The sequence below is a fragment of the Mustelus asterias genome, chromosome 6, assembly GCF_964213995.1.
Source record: "Mustelus asterias chromosome 6, sMusAst1.hap1.1, whole genome shotgun sequence".
NCBI lineage: Eukaryota > Metazoa > Chordata > Chondrichthyes > Carcharhiniformes > Triakidae > Mustelus > Mustelus asterias.
In genome coordinates, this window is record NC_135806.1 from 50,238,223 (window position 1) to 50,259,601 (window position 21,379).

The following is a 21,379-nucleotide window of genomic DNA, read 5'->3' on the forward strand; positions in this document are numbered from 1 at the left end:
TATTGGAGAGATGAATACTATTAGGCGGAAAATTGCATTTGAACTTTTAGGTCCTGAGAATAAAGCATCTGAAGAGCACAACAAATCTTGGCACAAATTCAACTGGTCAGATCTACCATTTAATTGCTAACAAATTGCTTCAAATATATGATTCAATGCATGCAAATACTTGCAGTCTGGCCAGTTAAATTTAAGTGCATCAAATGCACCCTAAATGAGGGCAGCTGTGGAGTTACTTTTAAAACAAAAAAAAACCTTACCTTCTCCATTTGGGAAGACTGATAAGGAATAGATATAATTTGTATGTCCATAATAAATGTGCAAACATTGCCCAGAGATTTGCCATCGGCGAATGGTGGCATCGTTACTGCAAGACAGGAACTCTAATTCATTCAAAATGGCCAGTCCTCTAACACAGTCGTTATGACCTAAAAAAGGCCAAAGTTAATATAAAAAACATAACTGAGAAATGCTTTCCATCAATTGTCACAGAAAAGTCTTTCTAAAAACATGAACAGGAACCCAAAATCAAAAACAGTAAACTCTTTCAGAATGATAATTAAGAGTGGGTTTTGCATGCAAGTATGTCATATAATATAAAATAAGCCATTCGAACCAGCTAGTCCACGATGGCATTGATGCCCCACTCAAGTCTCCTCCCAACTCAAGTCTCCTCCCAACCATCCTCACCTATTTCATTCCTGCTCAGATGTTTCTCTAAGTTTTCTGTTAAATGCATCAATACTATCACAATGTGGCAGTGAGTTCTATGTTCTCATCATTATCTGAGTTAAGGAAATTCCTCTGAATTTACTATTTAATTTTTGGTGACTATCTTGAATTGATGGTCTCTAATTTTACTGTTCCCACAAATAAAAACTCTGTCATTCTGCTTACTCTATCAAAACCTTTCATAGTTTTAAAGACCTCTATTAGGTCACCCCTGAACCTTCACTGGGGGGAAAAATGCAGCCTGTTCCTTTCCTGATAACTCTGTTGTTCAGGTACCATTCCTATAATTTCATTTGCATTCCCTCCAGTGCCACTAAATGTGGTTCAATTAATGTTTCATAAAAGTTCAGCATGACTTCTCCACTTTACAATTCTATCCTCTAGAAATGAACTCTACCACTTTGCTTGCTTTTGTTATGCCCTTATTGACTTGCTACTGACAATTAGTACATCTTCTGATCTACAAGGGCAGTAAGGTGGCACAGTGATTAGCACTGCTGCCTTAGTGTCAGGGAGCCGGATTCGATTTCAGCTTTGGGTGAGTGTGTGGAGTTTGCACGTTCTCCCAGTATCTGCGTGGGTTTCCTCCGGGTGCTCCGATTTCCTCCCACAGTCCAAAGATACGTGGATTGGTCATGCTAAGTTGCCCCTTAGTGTCCAAAAATGTGCATATTAGGTGGATTAACCATGATAAATGCATGGGGTTGCAGAGATAGGGTGGAGGGACAGGCCTGGGTGGGATGCTGTTTTGGAGAGACAGTGCAGACCTGATGGGCTGAATGGCCTCTTTCTGCATTGTACAGATTCTATGGTTCTATGAATACTGTGCTAATAATTCATCAGTCTAATTTTGATAGATTAACTTTGTTCTGCCCACTTGGAACATCAACTGTACGTTGGACATTTGACTTAGATTTAACACCGATAATCTTAAATAAATGGAAATATACTTTTATGAAGAAATCCATAGTCAGCTTAGAGACTGGTTTAGTAAAGTTGCAAATATACTTGGGCACATAGTTTTAGGAACATTTTTATGCATACTTCATTTCAACTATGTTGTGTAGCTTCAATTCCAAATCAGATTGTGTTGGGACTGTACATCAATCAATTAATTTAGCAGAAAGCCTGTTGTATGGTCCAAAAGTGCAGTGCATTTACCCGATGTTTCTCCTTTTTTAAAAAGATTTATAGAAAAACACATTAAAATTTAGTTAAGATTTTAAAGGTTTTCTTGCTGAGGTGATATTTTTAGCAGAGAGAAGTTATTTTAAAGATCGGTGGTCATTTTTCATGATTTTAGAATTCAAAGACATTTAGTAAAATTCACTTTATTTCAACAGCAAATATGCATGAAACTATGAATTGCATCTGTCCAAAATAAACAGACATACCCGTAAACGTATGCTCACATCGGCCTGCTTTCCACATCTTAATTGTCTTGTCAGCAGAACCTGTCAGCATGAAACCTTGTTCAGGGAGTATTTTTACTGCCCACACTGCTGCTGTGTGACCCTAAAAGCAAAACACATTCAAAATAATTGCACAGCAAAAGAATGCACTTAACCATTTTTGTTAAAGGGATATGGGCAGCATGGTGGTACAGTAGTTAGCACTGCTGCCTCACAGCGCCAGAGACCTGGGTTCAATTCCCGGCTTGGGTCACTGTCTGTGTGGAGTTTGCACATTCTCCCTGTGTCTATGTGGGTTTCCTCCGGGTGCTCTGGTTTCCGCCCACAGTCTGAAAGACATGCTGGTTAGGTGCATTGACCCGAACAGGCACTGGAGTGTGGCGACTAGAGGAATTTCACAGTAACTTCATTGCAGTGTTAATGTGAGCCTTACTTATGACTAATAAATAAACTTTACTTTAGAAAATAAGATATACCTGTAAAGTCATCAAACATTTCTCATTTAGCCAGACTTTAGAGGTTGTGTCCCAAGATCCACTAAGTAACGTCCCAAATTTTCCAGCTGACAGACTACAGACTAGAAGAAAGAAAAATGCATGAAAAACTGTGTAGTGTGGAACCTGGATTATTTAAACAAATAATGAATGATGAGGCACAAGTTGGATTTAGTTCTGAATAAACTATCTATACACAATGCAGGTTTTTTAATTGATTTTGCACATGCTCTAGATTCAGTCAAAACATTCAGTATTTGGTAGAATTCAATTCCAAGATATTCTAATATTCAGCCACAAGTCAGTCAGATTCAAATAAGAAAGCAGTAGACATTAAAATCCCGATACTTCTTTTCAAGAAAATTTATAAGTATTTAAGAAGTATTTAGATACGCATTTGTGATGCCAAGGCACACAAGGCTATGGGCCAACTGCTGGAAAATTAGATTAGCATAGGTAAGTTGGTATCTTTCACCGGCACAGACACTGTAGGTCGAAGAGCCTTTTTCTGTGCTGTAGAACTCTACGACTCTATTCCAGGACTGGCGCACATAACCTAGGTTGTCACTTCAGTGAAGTTTTAAGCACCACAATATCATAGATTTAATTTTCAGATTCAACATGACTAGTGTTTCCCAAAAGATCCCACAACACTCTTTTGATGAAAAGCAGAAAGTTCTCCCAGTGTCAGTTAATATGACCAAAAATTAGTTAACTGATCATTCACCTTTACTGTTGCAAATGGAATATTGTTGAGAACACATTGGTTATGTATGTTTGTATGACAGCCATAGAGACCAAATTTCAAAATTAATTACGAAACACTTTGGAATACCATGGAGATGTGAAAGCAAAATCTTTCTTCTCTCAATTTCCATTATCCACCGACATTGCTCCACCATGAAGCATAATCAAAATTCAACAATATTAAGTGCCAAGAGTACATAAAATACAATTTTCCAAAAAGTGTATGTTATTCATAAAAATTTTAAAAGTGCATTTCACTAAATATAACCTGCAATGGCAATGTAACTGAAATTAATATGATATACAATACAGTAACAAGCCATTTGTCTCATTAAAATCTGTGGCATACACATTAAAGTACCTCTTTTTCCAAGCAACTACCCAACTTCCTTTTAAAAACATCTAGCAAATTCTGGTTTGACAAGTTTTTGGTAGAACAACTTCTTTCAAAAGAGCCAAACTCAAAGTGAGGTGAGGGGGACTGCACTTGACATGAAGGCAGCACGTGACAAGAGTTTGGCATCAAGAAGTCATAACAAAATTGAAGTCAATGGCAAGAGGGGGAAAACTCTCCACTGTTTGGAGTCATACCTAGCACAAGGTTGAGATTGTTGGAGGCAAATCATCTCGGATTAAATCTGGCCTCTCATTAACATTTTGCTTACCAATATAAACAATCCGTCATTATCAACCCCCTTACAATTATGTATAAATCTTGTTGACTCTATAAAGTCACTCCCTTAACTTCCTCAAATCTGGTGAAAAATAATCCTAACTTTCAGCTTGATAACTGTGAAACCTCACCCTAATGCTGTGCATTTTAAAGGGTCATTGCAAATTAGCATTAGTCAATTTAGGAAATCAACATATAGAATACTGAACTCTTACCTGTATTTTTATGTCCCTTTAGAATGTACAATGGTGCTGGGCTATCCAAAGTGAAAACACAAATGTTATGGTCATTGCCTCCGGTTACAATCAGTCCACGAGGGTATGTGTCATTGGGTGCTATGATGCACACACAAGACACAAAATTTGAATGTCCATTCATACAGTGCATCTCTGTAAAACCCCTGTTTGGACTAAAATAGAAACAATCCAGTTAACTTTCATCACCAGAATGAGGTAATGCTTCAAACTGTAAAACATTAGTAGTATTGCATCAAACAGAGCCTTCCAAAAAATTCTACTATATTCATCATGTAAGTTATTGGCCTACAGTCTGTCAGTCTGGATAGCCTTACTTCTTGAATAAGGAAAACATACATGTCAAGATTCATAATATGATTAATAATTACCAAAAGACAGCGATAGCCCCTGCAACATCGAACTGTTTCCTATTATGGTCATTGAAAGGTGGAGTATATTATCGCTAAATTGTGCAGGAGTTAGGATTATATAGACAAAAATTGGTCAACATAAAGTCCAGGTTAGAATACTGTGGGTATGCTCCTCTAGAAAGAGGGAACCAGATTAGAAAACACAATGACCAACAAGGATTACACAACTGGTAATGCCAGAAATCATTTCATAAACTGAAGGCGGTCTGACTGATTTCCCCTCTCTAATCTGTGTAGCACCTCACCTATCATGTAGTTAAAACCAGCACATGCAGAAAAGATCAGACATCTAATCTAGGATTTAAAGATCTTCAGAAATAGGAGTAGGCCAGTCAATTTTCCGGTCTACAGGATTATTTTGCTGTTATAACAGTATGCAATCATGCATCTGCTTGAAATTTGATGCACAACCTCATCCTAAATTTTATTAACTTTGACACGGTGCTGAATTCTATCCCATTCTTATTTTTAATTGCAATTTGGTTGAAAATTGGCCTCTAAATTTCCAAGACCATGCCTTATTATTTCAGATTAATCATTAAAGCATGAACTTAAATCCTGATATTTCTGTTATAGTGGGGATTTATGCTTGTTATTTCTATTTTGCTTCTAAACAAATTACATCCAAGGTGTTGTTCTAATTGTCAATACTTTACTTTGCCCAAGCATATTTTCCTCACAGCTTCATGGGTTTTCCTACACCACATGGACAGCTGCGATTCAAGGTGGTGGCTCACCATCACCTTTTCAAAGGGGCAATTAGAGATGGGCAGTAAAAAAGTGCTGGCCTAGTCAGTGACGCCAATGTCCTGAGTGAATATTAAAAAAAGTTGTATGTGCGAATATAAAAAAAAGTTTCCCCACGTTATTTTTAGTTTCACTGCACACTTCAACCATCTAATTTACATTTTTTTTTGCAAACCAAATCCCCAATGTTCTGCATTCCAGAAAATGGCAAGCAGTCCTTTAATTCACCATTAACAATAACTGAAGATTGCCAAAGTTGGTTTCACAACATACCTGTAGGACAATACACGAGTGAACTAATTATGCATGTTTAAGGTCTATAAGACATTTTGAATGGACCAATGATAGGTGGTATTAAGAAGATTAATAATTAGCACATGTCTCAATTTGCACAAAGGGGTAACTGCAAACACTTTGGGGACAAGGCAAATTCTATTTAAATTACTGCATCAACAATTTATATTTATATAGCATCTTTACAGTTAATAAAAGGTAAAGATAATGTCACCATTGTCTTAGATGACTCTTGGCTGCTTTCCCCTTTGAGTGGGAGAGCTGACTTGTAGTTTAACCTGAGGATCACACCTCAGGCGAGGGCAAGATTGAGAAGGCAGGCCTTCGTGAATAACCTCAGCTGGTATGGGAATTGAACCCATGCTGTTGGCATTGCTGTGCATCACTTACCAGCTGTCCAGCTAACTGAGCTAAACCTATCAAGGCACTTCATAGGAGCATTATAAAACAAAACATGATACCGTGGCACATAAGGAGACATGAGGTCAGATATTAAAAAGCTTAGTCAAAAAGGTAGGTTTTAAGAAATGTCTTAAAAGAAGGAAAGCAAAATAGAGAGGCTCTAAGGTGCAAGCAAGGTAGTCCAGGGATTGGGGCCAAGGATACCTGAAGATACGACCACCAATGTTGGAGGAATTAAAATCAGGGATACTAAAGAGGCCAGAATTAGATGATCACAGTACCTCAGAGTTGTGGGGCTTGAGAAGATCACCGATAGAGTGAGAGGTGAGGTCACAGTGGGATTGAAAATAAGGATGAGAATTTTAAAGTTAAAGCTTTGCTTGACTGGAAACAAAGATAGGCCTGCAAGCAAAAGGGTGATAAAGAAACAGGACTTGCTGAGAGTTAAAATACAGGCAGTAGAGTTTGGATGATCTTAAGTTTAGAAGTGTAGAATGTGGGAGACCATCCAGGGTGTATTGGAATAGTCGAGTCTAGATGAAACGAAGACATGAATGAGGTATTCATTAACAGAGACAGGGACAGTTGAGCAACATTACAGAGGAAGAAATAGGCAGTCTTAATGAATGCACGAATACAGGATTGGAAGCTCATTTTGGGATGAAATGTGACATCAAGATTGCAAAGAGGCAAGCTTAATCGCAGAGTGTTACAGGAAAAGAATGGAATTGGTACTTAGGGATCGAAGTTTGGAGCAGGGACTGAAAACAATTGCTTCAATCTTCCCAATATTTAAAACAAGAGCTGCAAGGTCAGGCAAGATAATACAATTTCTCCTCCAACGGTTAATATAAGTTTAGGTGATTCAGTACATACTGTGCTCCAGTATTTTGTTTTGGGCAAGTACCAAAAATCTAAACCCTTCCCACCACTCTAAGCATTTTGGACTTGTGGAAGCAAGTTTGATATAGTGCAGGAAAAGACAACCTGAGGGGGGATGGTAAGAGCAAAATATGTAACAATTTTTTTTCTAAAATTCATTCTCCTATAACAATACAACTACAACCTCTCAGCTGTAAAAACAAACTTGGCTTCACTGGAAATCAGACATAGGGCAGGGTTCTGAGGTGATGCAAACACCAATTGGAATGCACATTACCCAACATCCTCTATTTCAAATCCTCAATGGAGCTAAAAGCAAATGTCTCTGAAAATATCAATGTTTTTCTCTTCCCCATTTTAGCATACAAATTAAGGAGCAGCAGGCCATTTGCCCCCTCAAGCTTGTTCCGCCATGCAATAAGGTCATGGCTGATCTGATTGTGGCCTGACTCCACATTCCACCTACCCTTGATGACTTCCTTGTTAGCCAAGGACCTTAAAAATATTAAATGACCCTGCCTCCACTGCTCTCTGGGAAAGAGTTGCAAAGATTCACAATCCTCAGAGGGAAAATTTCTTCTCATTTCCGTCTTAAATGGGACACCCCTTATTTCTAAACTGTCTCTCCTAGTTCTACCCTTTTCCACAAGGGAAAACATACTTTCAGCATCCACCCAGGTAAGTATGCTTAGGATTTTACATACTTCAATAACATCAATTCCAATGGATACAGGCCCAGCCTATCCAACCTTTCCTCACAAGATAACCCCTTCATTTATATCCTTTCTTAAATGAGATCAAAACTGTACACAGCACTTCATATGTGGTTTCACCAAGGCCCTGTACAACTGTAGCAAAACATCCCTACTTTTACACTACATTCCTCTTGCATACAATGACAATATTCTATTTGCCTTCATAGCCACTTGCTGTCCCTGCATACTAACTTTTTGAGATTCACGTACAGCACTTCATGCTTTTATTCCCTGTGTCCAGGATATGTAGGTAGGATTCAGCAGCAACAATGAAGAAAGAAACAAGCTTAATGCAGCATCTTTCTTTGTAAACTCAACAATGCTAATAATTTCACAAAATTCACAGGACTACTGTGCATAAATATGCAATGATGTTAAACAACGCAAGGCTATAAGGAGAGAATTTAAATATTGTATTGCTTGTCATCATTGCATATTAAGGAACCACAATTCAAGGATTTTAAAGAAAAGCACCAAATCCAAATTGCACTTGCAAAGGAAAATAAGAGCTGTCAATATGTGCTCATCTTGTCTACATTTCTGAGCAGTGGATCACAGATTAGCAACTATCAACAGGAATCCTAACAAGTTTTGCTCCTCCAAAAAGGTGCTCGGTCCAATTACAGCTCAGCAAACATCTGTATTATCATAAATGTGGGATCAAAACTGATTTCTGAAGCTAACTCTTGTACCAATGATATAAATATTCAATTTACCCAAATGAATTATTGTTGAAAATGAATGAGGATGTTCTGCTCTGTGTCTGTATTAATTTCCCAAGAACTTTTTCTGTTATGTGTTTGCTCAGGCTTCTCGTTTAAGATCAAAACTAAGGCCCCAAAAGACAACAGAGCACAATCAGTTAAGTGCTGCTGCTCCACCCCTCCCCCACACCCCATTATTCAAAACAAAAACTGTATCAGTTTTCGCCTGTATGCTTACAGCACCCAACTCTTCCTCACCGCACAACCCCTCTTGACGTAGTTGAACATTTTATGCAACCTTGGTGTCATGTTTGAACCCAAGATGAGCTTCTGACCACATATCCGTGCCATCATCAAGATCATCCATTTCAACCTCTGGAGAATTGCGTGACATCGATCCTGCCTCAGCTCATTTGCTAGTCAAGCCCTCCTCATCTGTGCTTTTGTCATCTCTGCTCTTGACTATTCCAATGCATCCCTGGATGGTGTCCAGTCTTCTATCCTCCATAAATTTAAGATTATTCAAATCTCTACTGCCCATATGCTAACTTACACCAAGTCCTGCTCACCGACTTCCATTGACTCCTGGTTCAACCTCTCAATTTCAAAATTTATGACCACAACAAGTGGGATACCACAAGTATCTATGCTTGGACCTCAGCTCTTTATAACTCATGTCAATGAATTAGAACTTATCACATTTTGCTCATGATACCGATATAGATGGAAATGATGTTGTAAAGGGATATAGACAAATTAAGCGAGTGGGGAAGAACATCGAAGATGGATTACATAGTGAAAATTGTGCAGTGACCCACTTTGGCAGGAATGATAGGGAAGCAGATTTTGTTTTTAAAAAGGTGAGAAACTGGGTAATGCTTGTTTTCAGAAATACTTGAATGTCAATGAACATTAGGTTAAAATGCAGGTACAGCAGCAATTAAGAAAGCAAATAGCATTTTTATACAATGTGATTGGAGTAGAAAAGTAAAGTCTTACTGCAATTGTGTCTTGGTAAAATCACACCCGTGTACAGTTTTGGTCTTGTTGCCTAAGAAAGGATACGTTTTCCTTAGAGGGAGTGCAACAAAGGCTCACTAAACTGACTCCTGGGATCATAGGATTGTCCTTTGAAGAGACTTGGTCAACATTCCCCAGAGTTACGAACTTACAAATTAGAAGTAGTAGGTTCCCCAAGCCTGCTCCACCATTCAAGATCATGGCTGATCTGCTTGTAACTTCAACTCCACATTCCTGTCTACCCAGCTAATCTTTCACTCCTTTGTTAATCAAGAATCTATCTAGCTCTACCTTAAAACTATAGACTCTGCTTCCAGTGGAAGAAAATTTCAAAGACTCACGACCCTCACAGAAAAAAAATTCTCATCTGTCTTAAATGAGCAACCCCTTATTTTTAAAAAGTGACCCCCCAGTTCTAGATTCTCTGAGAGAAAGCATTCTCTCCACATCCAGCATGTCAATACCCCTCAAGAACTTAAAAGGTTTTGATCAAGTCAAAGAACAAAGAAAAATACTTTTCACTGTATGCTAATACATGTGACAATAATAAATCAAAATCAAATTCAGCCCTCCAATCCATGCCAAGCAAGAAGCCTTAAGTCACCTCTTCGTCTTCGAAACTGTAGTGGATACAAATCTAACCTCTTCAATCTTTCCTCGTAAGACAACCCATCCATTCCTGGTATTAGTTTAGTAAAGCTTCGCTGAACTGCTTCTAATCTATTTAGAAGAACAAGCGTGATCTCATTGAAACATACAAAAAATCTTAAATGGCTTAGCAGGATAAATGCTGGTGGGATATTTGCCCTGGCTGAGGGGTCTGGAACTCGGGTGAGTTCAAAAAAATGGCCCTGAAATGAAGAACAAGGAGAAATTTCTTCAAAGGAATTTTTTAGCCCAAGAGCTGTGGATATTCAGCTGGTGTGTACATTCAAGATAGAGATCAATACATTTTTGGATAGTAAGAAAATCAAGGAAAATAGGTTGGTGCTGGAAGGTGGAGTGGAGATAAATCAACTAGGATCTTACTGAATTTGATTTTGATTTATTATTGTCACATGTATTAGCATACAGTGAAAAGTATTTTTCTTTGTTCTTTGACTTGATCAAAACCTTTTAAGTTCTTGAGGGGTATTGACATGCTGGATGTGGAGAGAATGCTTTCTCTCAGAGAATCTAGAACTGGGGGTCACTTTTTAAAAATAAGGGGTTGCTCATTTAAGACAGATGAGAATTTTTTTTCTGTGAGGGTCATGAGTCTTTGAAATTTTCTTCCACTGGAAGCAAGATCCTAGTTGATTTATCAGAGGAACAGACTCAACAGGTCCAAATGGCCTACACCTCCTATTTGTATGCTCTTACATTCATACTGGATTTCAAATCCTGCATAGCCTTGCCCTTCTCGATCTCGGTAACCTCTTCCAACCCTGAAAGTATTGGTCTCTCTTTAAAGCCACGTCTTAAAACCCTATCTCTATAGCCAATCTTGTTGTCATATTGCCTTCTGTGGCTCAGGGTCCAGTTTTATTTGATAACACTCCTGCGAAGGGCCTTGGAACATTTAAGGTGCTATGGAAATGCAAGTTGTTGCTAAATTGAGAGAAGGGCCTTAATTTTAAGAGTTCCTTTATTGAAAAACGAAAGAGAGAAAAAAATAATCTGCCTTCAATACAGGTGATCGCCAGAAGCTGCCCATTTGTATAGAAAAACGTAGAATGGAGATCCGAGTATTAAAAGTGGGGACATTGCACTCCCTTCCCCATTTCACCAATTTTCCCCACCCCAGGGCTGAAGCTGTCAAGTCATCAGAGGCGCCTCTCTCTCTCTCTCTGTGGCGAGGCCTATGGCTAAGCTCCCGAACTTTATGAGTTCTTTACCTGTTGGGCACCCACACTCGAGCAGAGCGGTCCCTGGACACGGACACGAAGGCTCCCACGGGGAATAAAGTGGTGGCCAGACCCCTGACGTCCATTTGGTGACCGGCTAAGGAGCAGCTGAGCCTGAATCCGGACGACGCCATGTCGGCCTGGCCGTGTGTGCCGGTAACATGGCGGCACCCTGGGAGTAGCAAAGCCAGCACCCTCCCCTGGCTGCAAAATTATTATCCAACATGCAGCTCCCGCCAAAACTCTCAACCATCGGTACACTTTTAAAATCATAACATTTAAAAAAACATATACGTTAACAATTATCAACGTGCCACGGACGGGTCAGAGGGTGCGTAGCCATGGTAACCGTCATCAAAGGCTGATCATTATCATTCGCCGGGGCCCGGACAAAGGTGCACATTTAATTCTGGTTAGAAAGCAAATTAACGGGAGGATTTTAAAAAAAGGATTAAGAATTTTTTTTGTTCGTGTCGGCGGGTTTACTGAGCGGAGTCACCGGCGGGGAGGGGCGGCGGCTGCGGGAGAGGGAACCACAACGACATCTAGAGGTTCGGATGACCAAGTCGAAGCCAGCGTCCCGGTCCTGGCACTGAGTCAGACAGGTAACACAGGTAGCCCCACTCTAGTTCAATGCCTATGAACTTTCTCTCCAAAACACTCAATGCATAAGGCCAATGAGCTAAGATCAGGGGTGGGATCAGGTATTTCTTTTGATACCAACCAAGTAAACGAACTCAAACTAACTTAGGGACAAATTAAAAGGGGCAGCTCCCCAAAAGAAAGGGGGAACAGCCCGAACCAAAAACAAAGTCGAAAGGAAACTTAAAACGTCAAACCAAAAGGTGATTATCAGGGTCGATAATACACCCCAGTCCCTGCGGTGCCCAGCGGTCGCGGAAGGCCTCAACCACGCCCGTGGACACCGCATGTGGGATCAGGTATAATGCCTGTTCTTGTCAGCTTGGATCTAGTATGCCTCTCTTGTGGCACAGTAAGAAGTTTAACAACACCAGGTTAAAGTCCAACCTGTTGGATTTTAACCTGGTGTTGTTAAACTTCTAACTGTGTTTACCCCAGTCCAACGCCGGCATCTCCACATCATCTCTTGTGGCAGACCATGAATTGGATTCAATTTGAATTTGAATTGTTTTTTGGAGTGAGCCCAAGGACGGCGTGGTGGCACAGTCGTTAGCATTGCTGCCTCACAGTGTTAAGGACCCAGGGTTGATTCCCGGCTTGGGTCACTGTCTGTGCGGAGTCTGCATGTTCTCTGTATCTGCGTAGGTTTCTTCCAAGCCCTCCAGTTTCCTCCTACACTAATAAATAAGCTTTAAGCAAGAAGATGGATTCAGGTGAAGTTGAAATAAATCAACTAGGATTTTACTGACATAGGAGCAGACTCAACAAGCCAAATAATCCATACCTGTTCCTATTTTTTATGTTGTGGAGATGCCGGCGTTGGACTGGGATGATGGACAACAATAAGAAGTCTCACAACACCAGGTTTATTTGGAATCACGAGCTTTCAGAGCACTGCTCCTTCATCAGGTGAGCGGAGAGGTAGGTTTCACAAACGTGGAATATATAAACAAAGACACAATTGCAAGATAATGGTTGGAATGTGATTCTTTTCAGATAATCAAGTCTGCGACCTGTACCTGTAAAGACTTGATTACCTGAAAAGACTCGCATTCCACCCATTATCTTGCAATTGTGTCTTTGTCTATATATGTCATGTTTGTGAAACCTACCTCTCCACTCACCTGATGAAGGAGCAGCGCTCCAAAAGCTCATGATTCCAAATAAATAAACCTGTTGGTTTATCTGCAAGCTTTATAGATCCCACCAAATTAACTATGTTCCCACTGCTTTAATTTTCAGTAGTCTTTTTGTTGTTGTGAGATAAGTTTAAAGTTTATTTATTAGTGTCACAAGTAGGCTTATATTAACACTGCAATGAAATCACTCACCATGAAAATCCCCTAGTCGCCACACTCTGGTTCCTGTTTGGGTACACTGAGGGAGAATTTAGCATGGCCAATGTACCGAACCAGATGTCTTTCAGACTGTGGGAAGAAACCAAATCACCTGGAGGAAACCCACACAGACACAGGGAGAATGTGCAGACTCCACACACAGTTACCCAAGCCAGGAATCGAACCTGAGTCCCTAGCACTGTGAGGCAGCAGTGCTAGCCACTTTGCCACCGTGCTGCCCCAGAGCTACAATCTTCCTTTTTATATACTTGTGGTACTTCTTACTGTCTGCTTTTATATTTCTTGCTAGTTTACTCTCATTTCCCTCTTTTTTTGTCATTCGTTGCTGGTTTCCAAAATGTTTTTAATGTTCTGGCCTGCTACTAATCTTCACAGTAAGATGTCTCACAACACCAGGTTAAAGTCCGACAGGTTTATTTGGCAGCACTAGCTTTCAGAGTCTCAGGCTCCTTCATCAGGTGAGTGAGGACTTGTGTTCTCAAACAGGTCATATACAGCCACAAACTCAATTTACAAGATAATGGTTGGAATGCGAGTCTTGTAAACCATTATCTTGTAAATTGAGTTTAGTGTCTGTATATGACCTGTTTGAGATCACAAGTCCTCACTCACCTGATGAAGGAGCCTGAGACTCTGAAAGCTAGTGCTGCCAAATAAACCTGTTGGACTTTAACCTGGTGTTGAGAGACTTCCTACTGTCCTTTCCCCAGTCCAACGCCCGCATCTCCACATCAAGACTAATCTTCACAGCATTGTACACCTTCAAATTTAATTCCATCCTTAACTTGTCATTGATGGTGTATCATTTGTGGTAGTAGTGAGGCAGTAATAATGAGAACCCCCGCCAGCCTGTACACACGAGTCATTTTTAAAAAAAAATAAATGATACCTTTAGTGATGTGTTGAAGTGGTGCTTCATTTTCTTCATGTTTAGACTCTAATCAGGCGTGACTCACTCACTGAATCACCAAGGAAACGTGACGCTTCCCCAGAGCGGCGGTGAGTACAACAAGCAGTTTGTGATCAGCAAGTAACTTTATTTTCATACCAATATCATTAATTTGACGTTGTTTTTTTTCCCCTCCAGACCGGTGAATCTGTAAAATGCCTCAAAAAGTTCTCAAGTGTGTTATTCAACTTGACATCCACGCGGTAAGATGCACATTCTTTGTACATTTAATTCAATACGTATTTAAAATAAGACAGATGCACCGTAAATATAAATTCTAGTGGTGATCTCTACATTGCATTCGAGGTTTAATTAATAACATGCATTGAAACAAGCCAGTGCTTATGAACTGCAGACAATCGTGGACTCGGTCTGTGACATGTGTTGCTAAGGTAGCGAAAACAGTGATTATTCCGGGAAAAAAACGCCCTTTATAGAAAGGGAGGATCCCTGTTTTTTATCCGTAATCTTTTTCTCGATATTAGTGAAACGGCTGCTTTATTTTAATGTATGATTCACAATTATAACTTTCCTTTGTGTGCGTATTCGCCTTTACAACAATATCCGTGCTTCATGTTTGTATTTCTCTTTAAGCACCTTCTTCCAGAAGTCCTTGAAGTTGAGGACGATACACAATGTCGGGGCTGCCAATGATGTAGTACCATACGTGGCAACCCCCTTTTATTGCAAGCTTGTGAAATTTGCATTTTATCATTAAGTTATTGAAAAATACGTACTTTAGAAAAGTAGAATGCAATACATGTAAAAAAAAGATCAGTTCCAATGTATTCTAAGATGAGTAAAAGTTAACCTTTCATGATTGTTGATTATAACCAGGTAACAGGCAAAATGCACATAGTTCTAGTTCACGAACAAATACAATTTTTTTGATAGGTTTAACAAACATAATGAGTCCCTGGTTACATGTACACTATGTAAACAATACAAACATTCCGAGTCAAGCATGATCCAAAGCAAAAGGCAGACCCGCCAGTGCCGGATTTAGACTTGATGAGGCCCTAAGCTATATAGAGCTTAGAGGCCCCTTGTTAAAAAGTTACACCAAAAGGTCTCACAAAGGTGCGTACCAAAGCAGGACCTTGGGTCGCCACAAAAAAATTGAAAACATAATTATGCCTTTTAATTATTTAATAGCAAGTATTTAAAGTGAAAAATACAAATTATTTTCAAATGAATTCATTTACTCATTACATATTTATCATTGGCTCTTTTGATCTCTCTCATAGATTTTGGTAATTTTTTGAGTTGCTCTTCAAGCTGGTGCTTCCTTTTTCTTTTCTGGTATCCACTCTTAAATGTTCTCTTCATTGTAAACCTTCTGAAATTTTGTGAGGCCCCTGCGGATTGTGAGGCCCTAAGCTGTAGCTTGTTTAGCTTATGCCTAAATCCAGCACTGAGACCCGCACATTCAAGTTTTTAGTAATTATGCCATCCCAAGTTCTAACTGTTTATGAATATATCTAATATTTGTACATCCTTTATCTTAATTACAGTACTACTGCAGATGTAGAAAGATGCTTTGATCATTGTTTACCTGTGTGTCAAATTTATTGACATAGTCATAGAGGTTTACAGCATGGAAACAGGCCCTTCGGCCCAACTTGTCCATGCCGCCCTTTTGTTTTTAAAACCCCTTAAGCTAATCCCAATTGCCTGCATTTGGCCCATATCCCTCTATACCCATCGTACCCATGTAACTATCTAAATGCTTTTTAAAATATAAAATTGTACCCGCCTCTACTGCTACCTCTGGCAGCTTGTTCCAGACACTCACCACCCTCTGTGTGAAAAAATTGTCCCTCTGGACACTTTTGTATCTCTCCCCTTTCACCTTAAACCTATGCCCTCTAGCTTTAGACTCCCCTACCTACATTGCTGTCTGTAGGATTGATCTTACATACGTGGATTTTTTTTCCTATCAATTGCACATAATTCCTTGGTTCTTTTTGTCAAGGAATCATGACCCTTCAATTCCAAGCAGCTGTCGCGTACATATATATATAGCTACACTGTAATTCCACAAGTGCCCCTGTATTTCAAAGGATATGATAGCACTTCCTCATATCCCTTTGAATCTCTAGAAAAAATAGAATTGGTGTTCATCATCATCCAACCAAAACTGATTGGGTAATATTGCAAAGTAGTATTTGCTCCATTTAAACCATCCAATAATTGTTCCAGAATAGTGCAGTTAACTTCAACAAAAAAAAGTCAATTGATCATTTTTTTCAAATGGGGGTATATCAAACAGGTGCACTATCTTATTTGCAGCTGATGCTATTTAACATTATAATTGTATTCTTATGGGTAGTGATTTTATTCCTGCCAGGAATATAGAAAGGGACAGCTTTATTTGGAAATAGATGAGGAAACAGTTTATGAAGTTAGGCCAGTCCAGCATGTTGCTTGCTTTACAAGTCAAATCCAAATATTTCATAGTGCAGCAATCCTAAGTGGATTTCACTGGGATTAACACATGCTCCTCCAAAGCGTTTTATTTAAATGTTGTATATTTCTTATCTCTTCAGTGTAGAAACATTTGGCAGATCTTTTGCGTTATGCATAGGATGATACAATTGTGTTTTAATGGATTGTGGGGTCAGGGAGGTGTTTGCATAGGAGTTTCAGAAGGGTCTGATCAATTTAGGTATCCCATAATTTTTTTGAGTTAGTGGCTGATTTGTTTAACTGTGTGGCCGCACCCATGTGGTAATTTAAAGGGGATGGCTTTTTGTGGCCCATATGGGAACGTTTGGGTTCCTGCACAGCTTAAAGGAATATATTAGTCTGACCATAATGCCAGGATGTCAAGGATTCTTACTCCTGCTCTGGGTTTTACACACTTAGAAATATAATACGTTACTAAGCAATGTCTCATTGCACTGCTCAGGGGAAATCAGAAATCTGCATCTCTATCTATTGTTGTAATTATCTCTCTGCTTGTTTCTGCTCCCATTTCTTTCATTCGGTCTGTCTTCTCAAAATTTTTTTCACCTTGTTTCTGTGTATGGCTCTCATGGGTATTTTTTAATTTAAGGGCCTCCACATGCATAGATACAGATTTCCATATTTTTATGCAAATCACTGATATTTGATTTGTCATGTATTAGTGTACAGTGAAAAGTATTTTTCTTGTGTGCTATCAGACAACGCATTCTGTACATAGAGAAGGAAAGGAGAGAGTGCAGAATATCGTGTTACAGTCATAGCTAGGGTGTAGAAAAAGATCAACTTATTACGAGGTAGGTCCAGTCAAAAGTCTGATGGCAGCAGGGAAGACGCTATTCTTGAGTCGGTTGGTACATGTTCTCAGACGTTTGTATCTTTTTCCTGATGGGAGAAGGTGGAAAAGAGAATGTGCGTGGGGTCCTTAATTATGCTGGCTGCTTTTCCAAGGCAGCTGAAAAAGAGTAGACAGAATCAGTGGATGGGGAGACTGGTTTGCGTGATGGATTGGGCTTTGTTCACGACCCTTTGTAGTTTTTTGCTATCTTGGCAGAGCAGGAGCCATAGCAAGCTGTGATACAACCAGAAAGAATGCTTTCTATGGTGCATCTGTAAAAGTTGGTGAGAATTGTAGTGGACATGCCAAATTTCCTTGGTCTCCTGAGAAAGTAGAGGTGTTGGTGGGCTTTCTTAACTATAGCATTGGCATGGAGGGACCAGGACAGGTTGTTGGTGATTTGGACACCTAGAAACTTGAAGCTCTCAACCATTTCCACTTTGTCCCCATTGATGTAGACAGGGGTATGTCCTCCACTATGTTTCTTGAAGTTGATGACTATCTCTTTTGTTTTTTAACATTGAGGGAGAGATTATTGTTGTCACACCAGTTCCTCTATCTCTTTCCTGTACTCCATTTCATCATTGTTTGCGATCTGATCCACTACGGTGGTGTCATTAGCAAACATGAAAATTGAATTGGAGGGGAATTTGGCCAAACAGTCATAGGTGTATAAGGAATATAGTAAGGGGCTGAGGACACAGCCTTGTGGGGCACCGATGTTGAGGAGCATCGTGGAGAAGGTTTTTTTGCCTATTCTTACTGATTGTGGTCTGTGGGTTAGGAAGTCTAGGATCCAGTTGCAGAGGGAGGAGCTGAGTTCCAGGCCATGTATTTTGGAGATGAGTTTTGTAGGAATAATGGTGTTGAAGATATAATATGACTTTTTTTTTCCTTTTCTGTGTCCAGCTACCATTCCTTTTGAAATATAACAAGCCATTTATTTAGCCAAAGTTAACATTTATAAACATTCAAATAATCAGACAGAGCTCAGTGATATGCCTTAATGTTAATTTCCTGAGAATCATTAAGTCACTTACTTTGGATGTTAGCACTGCAGAGACTGCAGCGTTCAGTTAGTCTGAGTCTGGAGGCTGAGATTGAGGCATGACTCAAGACTTAGAGCTTGAGGTATAACAGGCAGGAGAGGAACTCTTGGAGTAAGAATTGGTGAAGTTTACCACGTTTGTAATGGGGAAAATTTAGACCATTGAGTATAAGGAGAAAGGGCTAAGTGTAAAACCACTGGAGGGAGCATAGATCCAACATTGAAGGGCAGAAAATGATGCAGTCATAAGTGTTCAATTGTGTTTAATTTTCTGTTAATAGATATGTGTTCTTGTGGTGAACCATCGTTGGTTCCCACTGGATAGTACTGAGCCAGTACTACAAGGATGTACATATGTTACTGTTGGGTTGTGCTACTTGTTGCTGTTGGGGTTAGGGTGGGGTTGTTACACCTTTGTACTGTAGTGTTGTGGTACATCCCAGTCGGGCTCCGCCTCCTGGGAGAGGTATAAAAGTCCCTGCTCTGGCTGGGACCCCTTCAGTCTGGGATAGTGTATATAATTATTGGCTGCTTCATTACGGTAAATAAAAGCCTTTTATTTCCTGAGCATCTGGCCTCGTGTTTGAGAAGCGCATCAATTTTATTTACTGTTGTTAAACTCTCGTCGAAGAAAAAAAAAGAGAGTATGGAGCAGATCCTGAAGCCGGAACGCCTTACACTAGATCCACGTGCGGTGGCCGCTTCTAACACCTTCGACCACTGGCTGAAGTGCTTCGAAGACTACCTGGCAGCCTCCGCAGCGTTCACCACAGATGATGACAGACTCCGGGTCCTCCATGCGAGGGTAAGCGACACTGTCTACCTCGCGATCCGTGCGGCCACCGATTATACTAAGGCCCTCGAGCTTCTGAAGAAGCGTTATATCAAACCACCCAATGAAATACACGCTCGTTACCTCCTAGCCACTCAACGACGGCAGTCTGGCGAAACGATGGAGGAATATGCGAATGAGCTCCTACAGCTAGCCAGGGGCTGTAACTGCAAAGCTGTGTCGGTTGAGCAGAGCATGAACGACCTCGCCCGAGATGCGTTTGTGGCGGGAGTCGGATCGTCGTACATTCGACTTAAACTATTGGAGAAGGGTAACCTTAACCTTACCCAGGCAATCGAGCTAGCGGAGATGCTCGAGACGGCCTCCAAAAGCTTAGTATTATATCCGGAGGACCATGTGGAGACAACGTGGCAGGAGCAGTCGCCAATCCCTCCTCGTCCCTCGGGTTCGAAATGCAGCGTAATGGCGTGCTCACACTCGGGCCAGACGACGGCAGCAGCTCCGGGCGCCCCGCGGTGCTACTTCTGTGGGGGAGTGAAGCATGCTCGGCAACGGTGTCCTGCTAAGGCTGTGTTGTGCACCGCATGCGGTAAGAAAGGGCTCTATTCGAAAGTGTGCCGATCTAAACCTAGGAACGGCAGTGCGGCCTGCGATTCTTCAGAGCTCGGGTCTTCGTCGTCGAAGTCATCGAGGGGTTCGTCCACGTGCGAGGCCAGGACGACGCCATTACGGTCGATGGAGTCGGAGGTGTGTGACCACCAGGGGTCGCTGCGTTTGGCGCCATCACCCACGTGCGACTCATGGGAGCGGCCATGTTGGTCGGCACTGACCGCGAACGACCAGCAGGGGTCCTCCTCATCGATTTCAGCTGCCTGCAGTGGCGCTCATGAACCAACGGTGGTGTCGATCATCCTGGACCAGGCCAAGCCTCATAGACTTGACAAATCTATGATGAATATCCAGGTAAATGACCACGTGATTTATTGTCTGTTTGACAGCGGGAGCACTGAGAGCTTTATCCACCCAGACACTGTGAAGCGGTGTGGACTCCAGATTCAACCTGCCAAACAGACAATCTCTATGGCATCGAGGTCCCGGTCTGTCACCGTGCTAGGGAGTTGCGTGGTAACTTTGAAGGTGCAAGGCACAGTTTACGAGCGTTTCAAGCTCCTAGTGTTGCCGTATCTTTGCGCGCCAATACTTCTCGGACTAAACTTCATGGTCCACTTGAGAAGTGTAACCCGACAGTACGGTGGGCCACTCCCTTCACTGGCAGTGGGAAAACAGCAGCAGCCTCCAAATTGCCCCGCCTGTAGCCTCTCGACGCTGAAGATCACCACACCCTCCCTGTTCCAGAATCTTGTGCCAGGCGGCAAGCCCATCGCGACTAAAAGTAGGCGGTACAGCGCTGAGGATCGGATCTTCATTAGATCTGAGGTTCAGCGGCTCCTCAAAGAAAGGATCATACAACCCAGCGCTAGTCCGTGGAGAGCACAGGTTGTGGTGGTCAAGAGCGGGAACAAACCCCGGATGGTCATTGACTACAGTCAGACCATTAATCGATATACGCAGCTGGATGCGTATCCTCTCCCGCGCATATCTGATATGGTCAATCAGATTGCGCAGTACCGGGTGTTCTCCACCATAGACCTCAAGTCTGCCTACCACCAACTCCCCATTCACCTAGAGGACCGACAATACACGGCTTTTGAGGCGGATGGTCGCTTGTATCACTTTCTCAGGGTTCCCTTTGGTGTCACCAATGGGGTCTCGGTCTTCCAGCGTGCTATGGACCGAATGGTGGACCAGAACGGGCTGCGGGCTACCTTCCCGTACCTGGATAATGTCACCATCTGCGGCCATGACCAGC

General features: G+C 41.1%; 1 protein-coding gene across 7 annotated transcripts in view; it reads right to left on the bottom strand.

Annotated features, from left to right (window-relative positions):
- Positions 1–11,732, bottom strand: part of plaa (phospholipase A2-activating protein) — a 38,833-nt gene extending 27,101 nt beyond the window's left edge. For 2 of the 7 annotated variants that reach the window (XM_078214295.1, XM_078214292.1), the window contains exons 1-6: positions 11,407–11,568; positions 9,509–9,560; positions 4,274–4,467; positions 2,621–2,721; positions 2,127–2,247; positions 261–428 (exon numbers count right to left, since the gene is read on the bottom strand). In XM_078214295.1, the coding sequence (XP_078070421.1) occupies positions 261–428; positions 2,127–2,247; positions 2,621–2,721; positions 4,274–4,445 (562 nt within the window). In that variant the 5' untranslated portion in view covers positions 4,446–4,467; positions 9,509–9,560; positions 11,407–11,568. Of the gene's footprint in view, positions 1–260; positions 429–2,126; positions 2,248–2,620; positions 2,722–4,273; positions 4,468–9,508; positions 9,561–11,406 lie in introns of all 7 variants that reach the window. The other 5 variants (XM_078214294.1, XM_078214291.1, XM_078214296.1 and 2 more) reach the window with 4 other exon arrangements.
- Between the last annotated feature and the right edge of the window lie 9,647 nt (positions 11,733–21,379).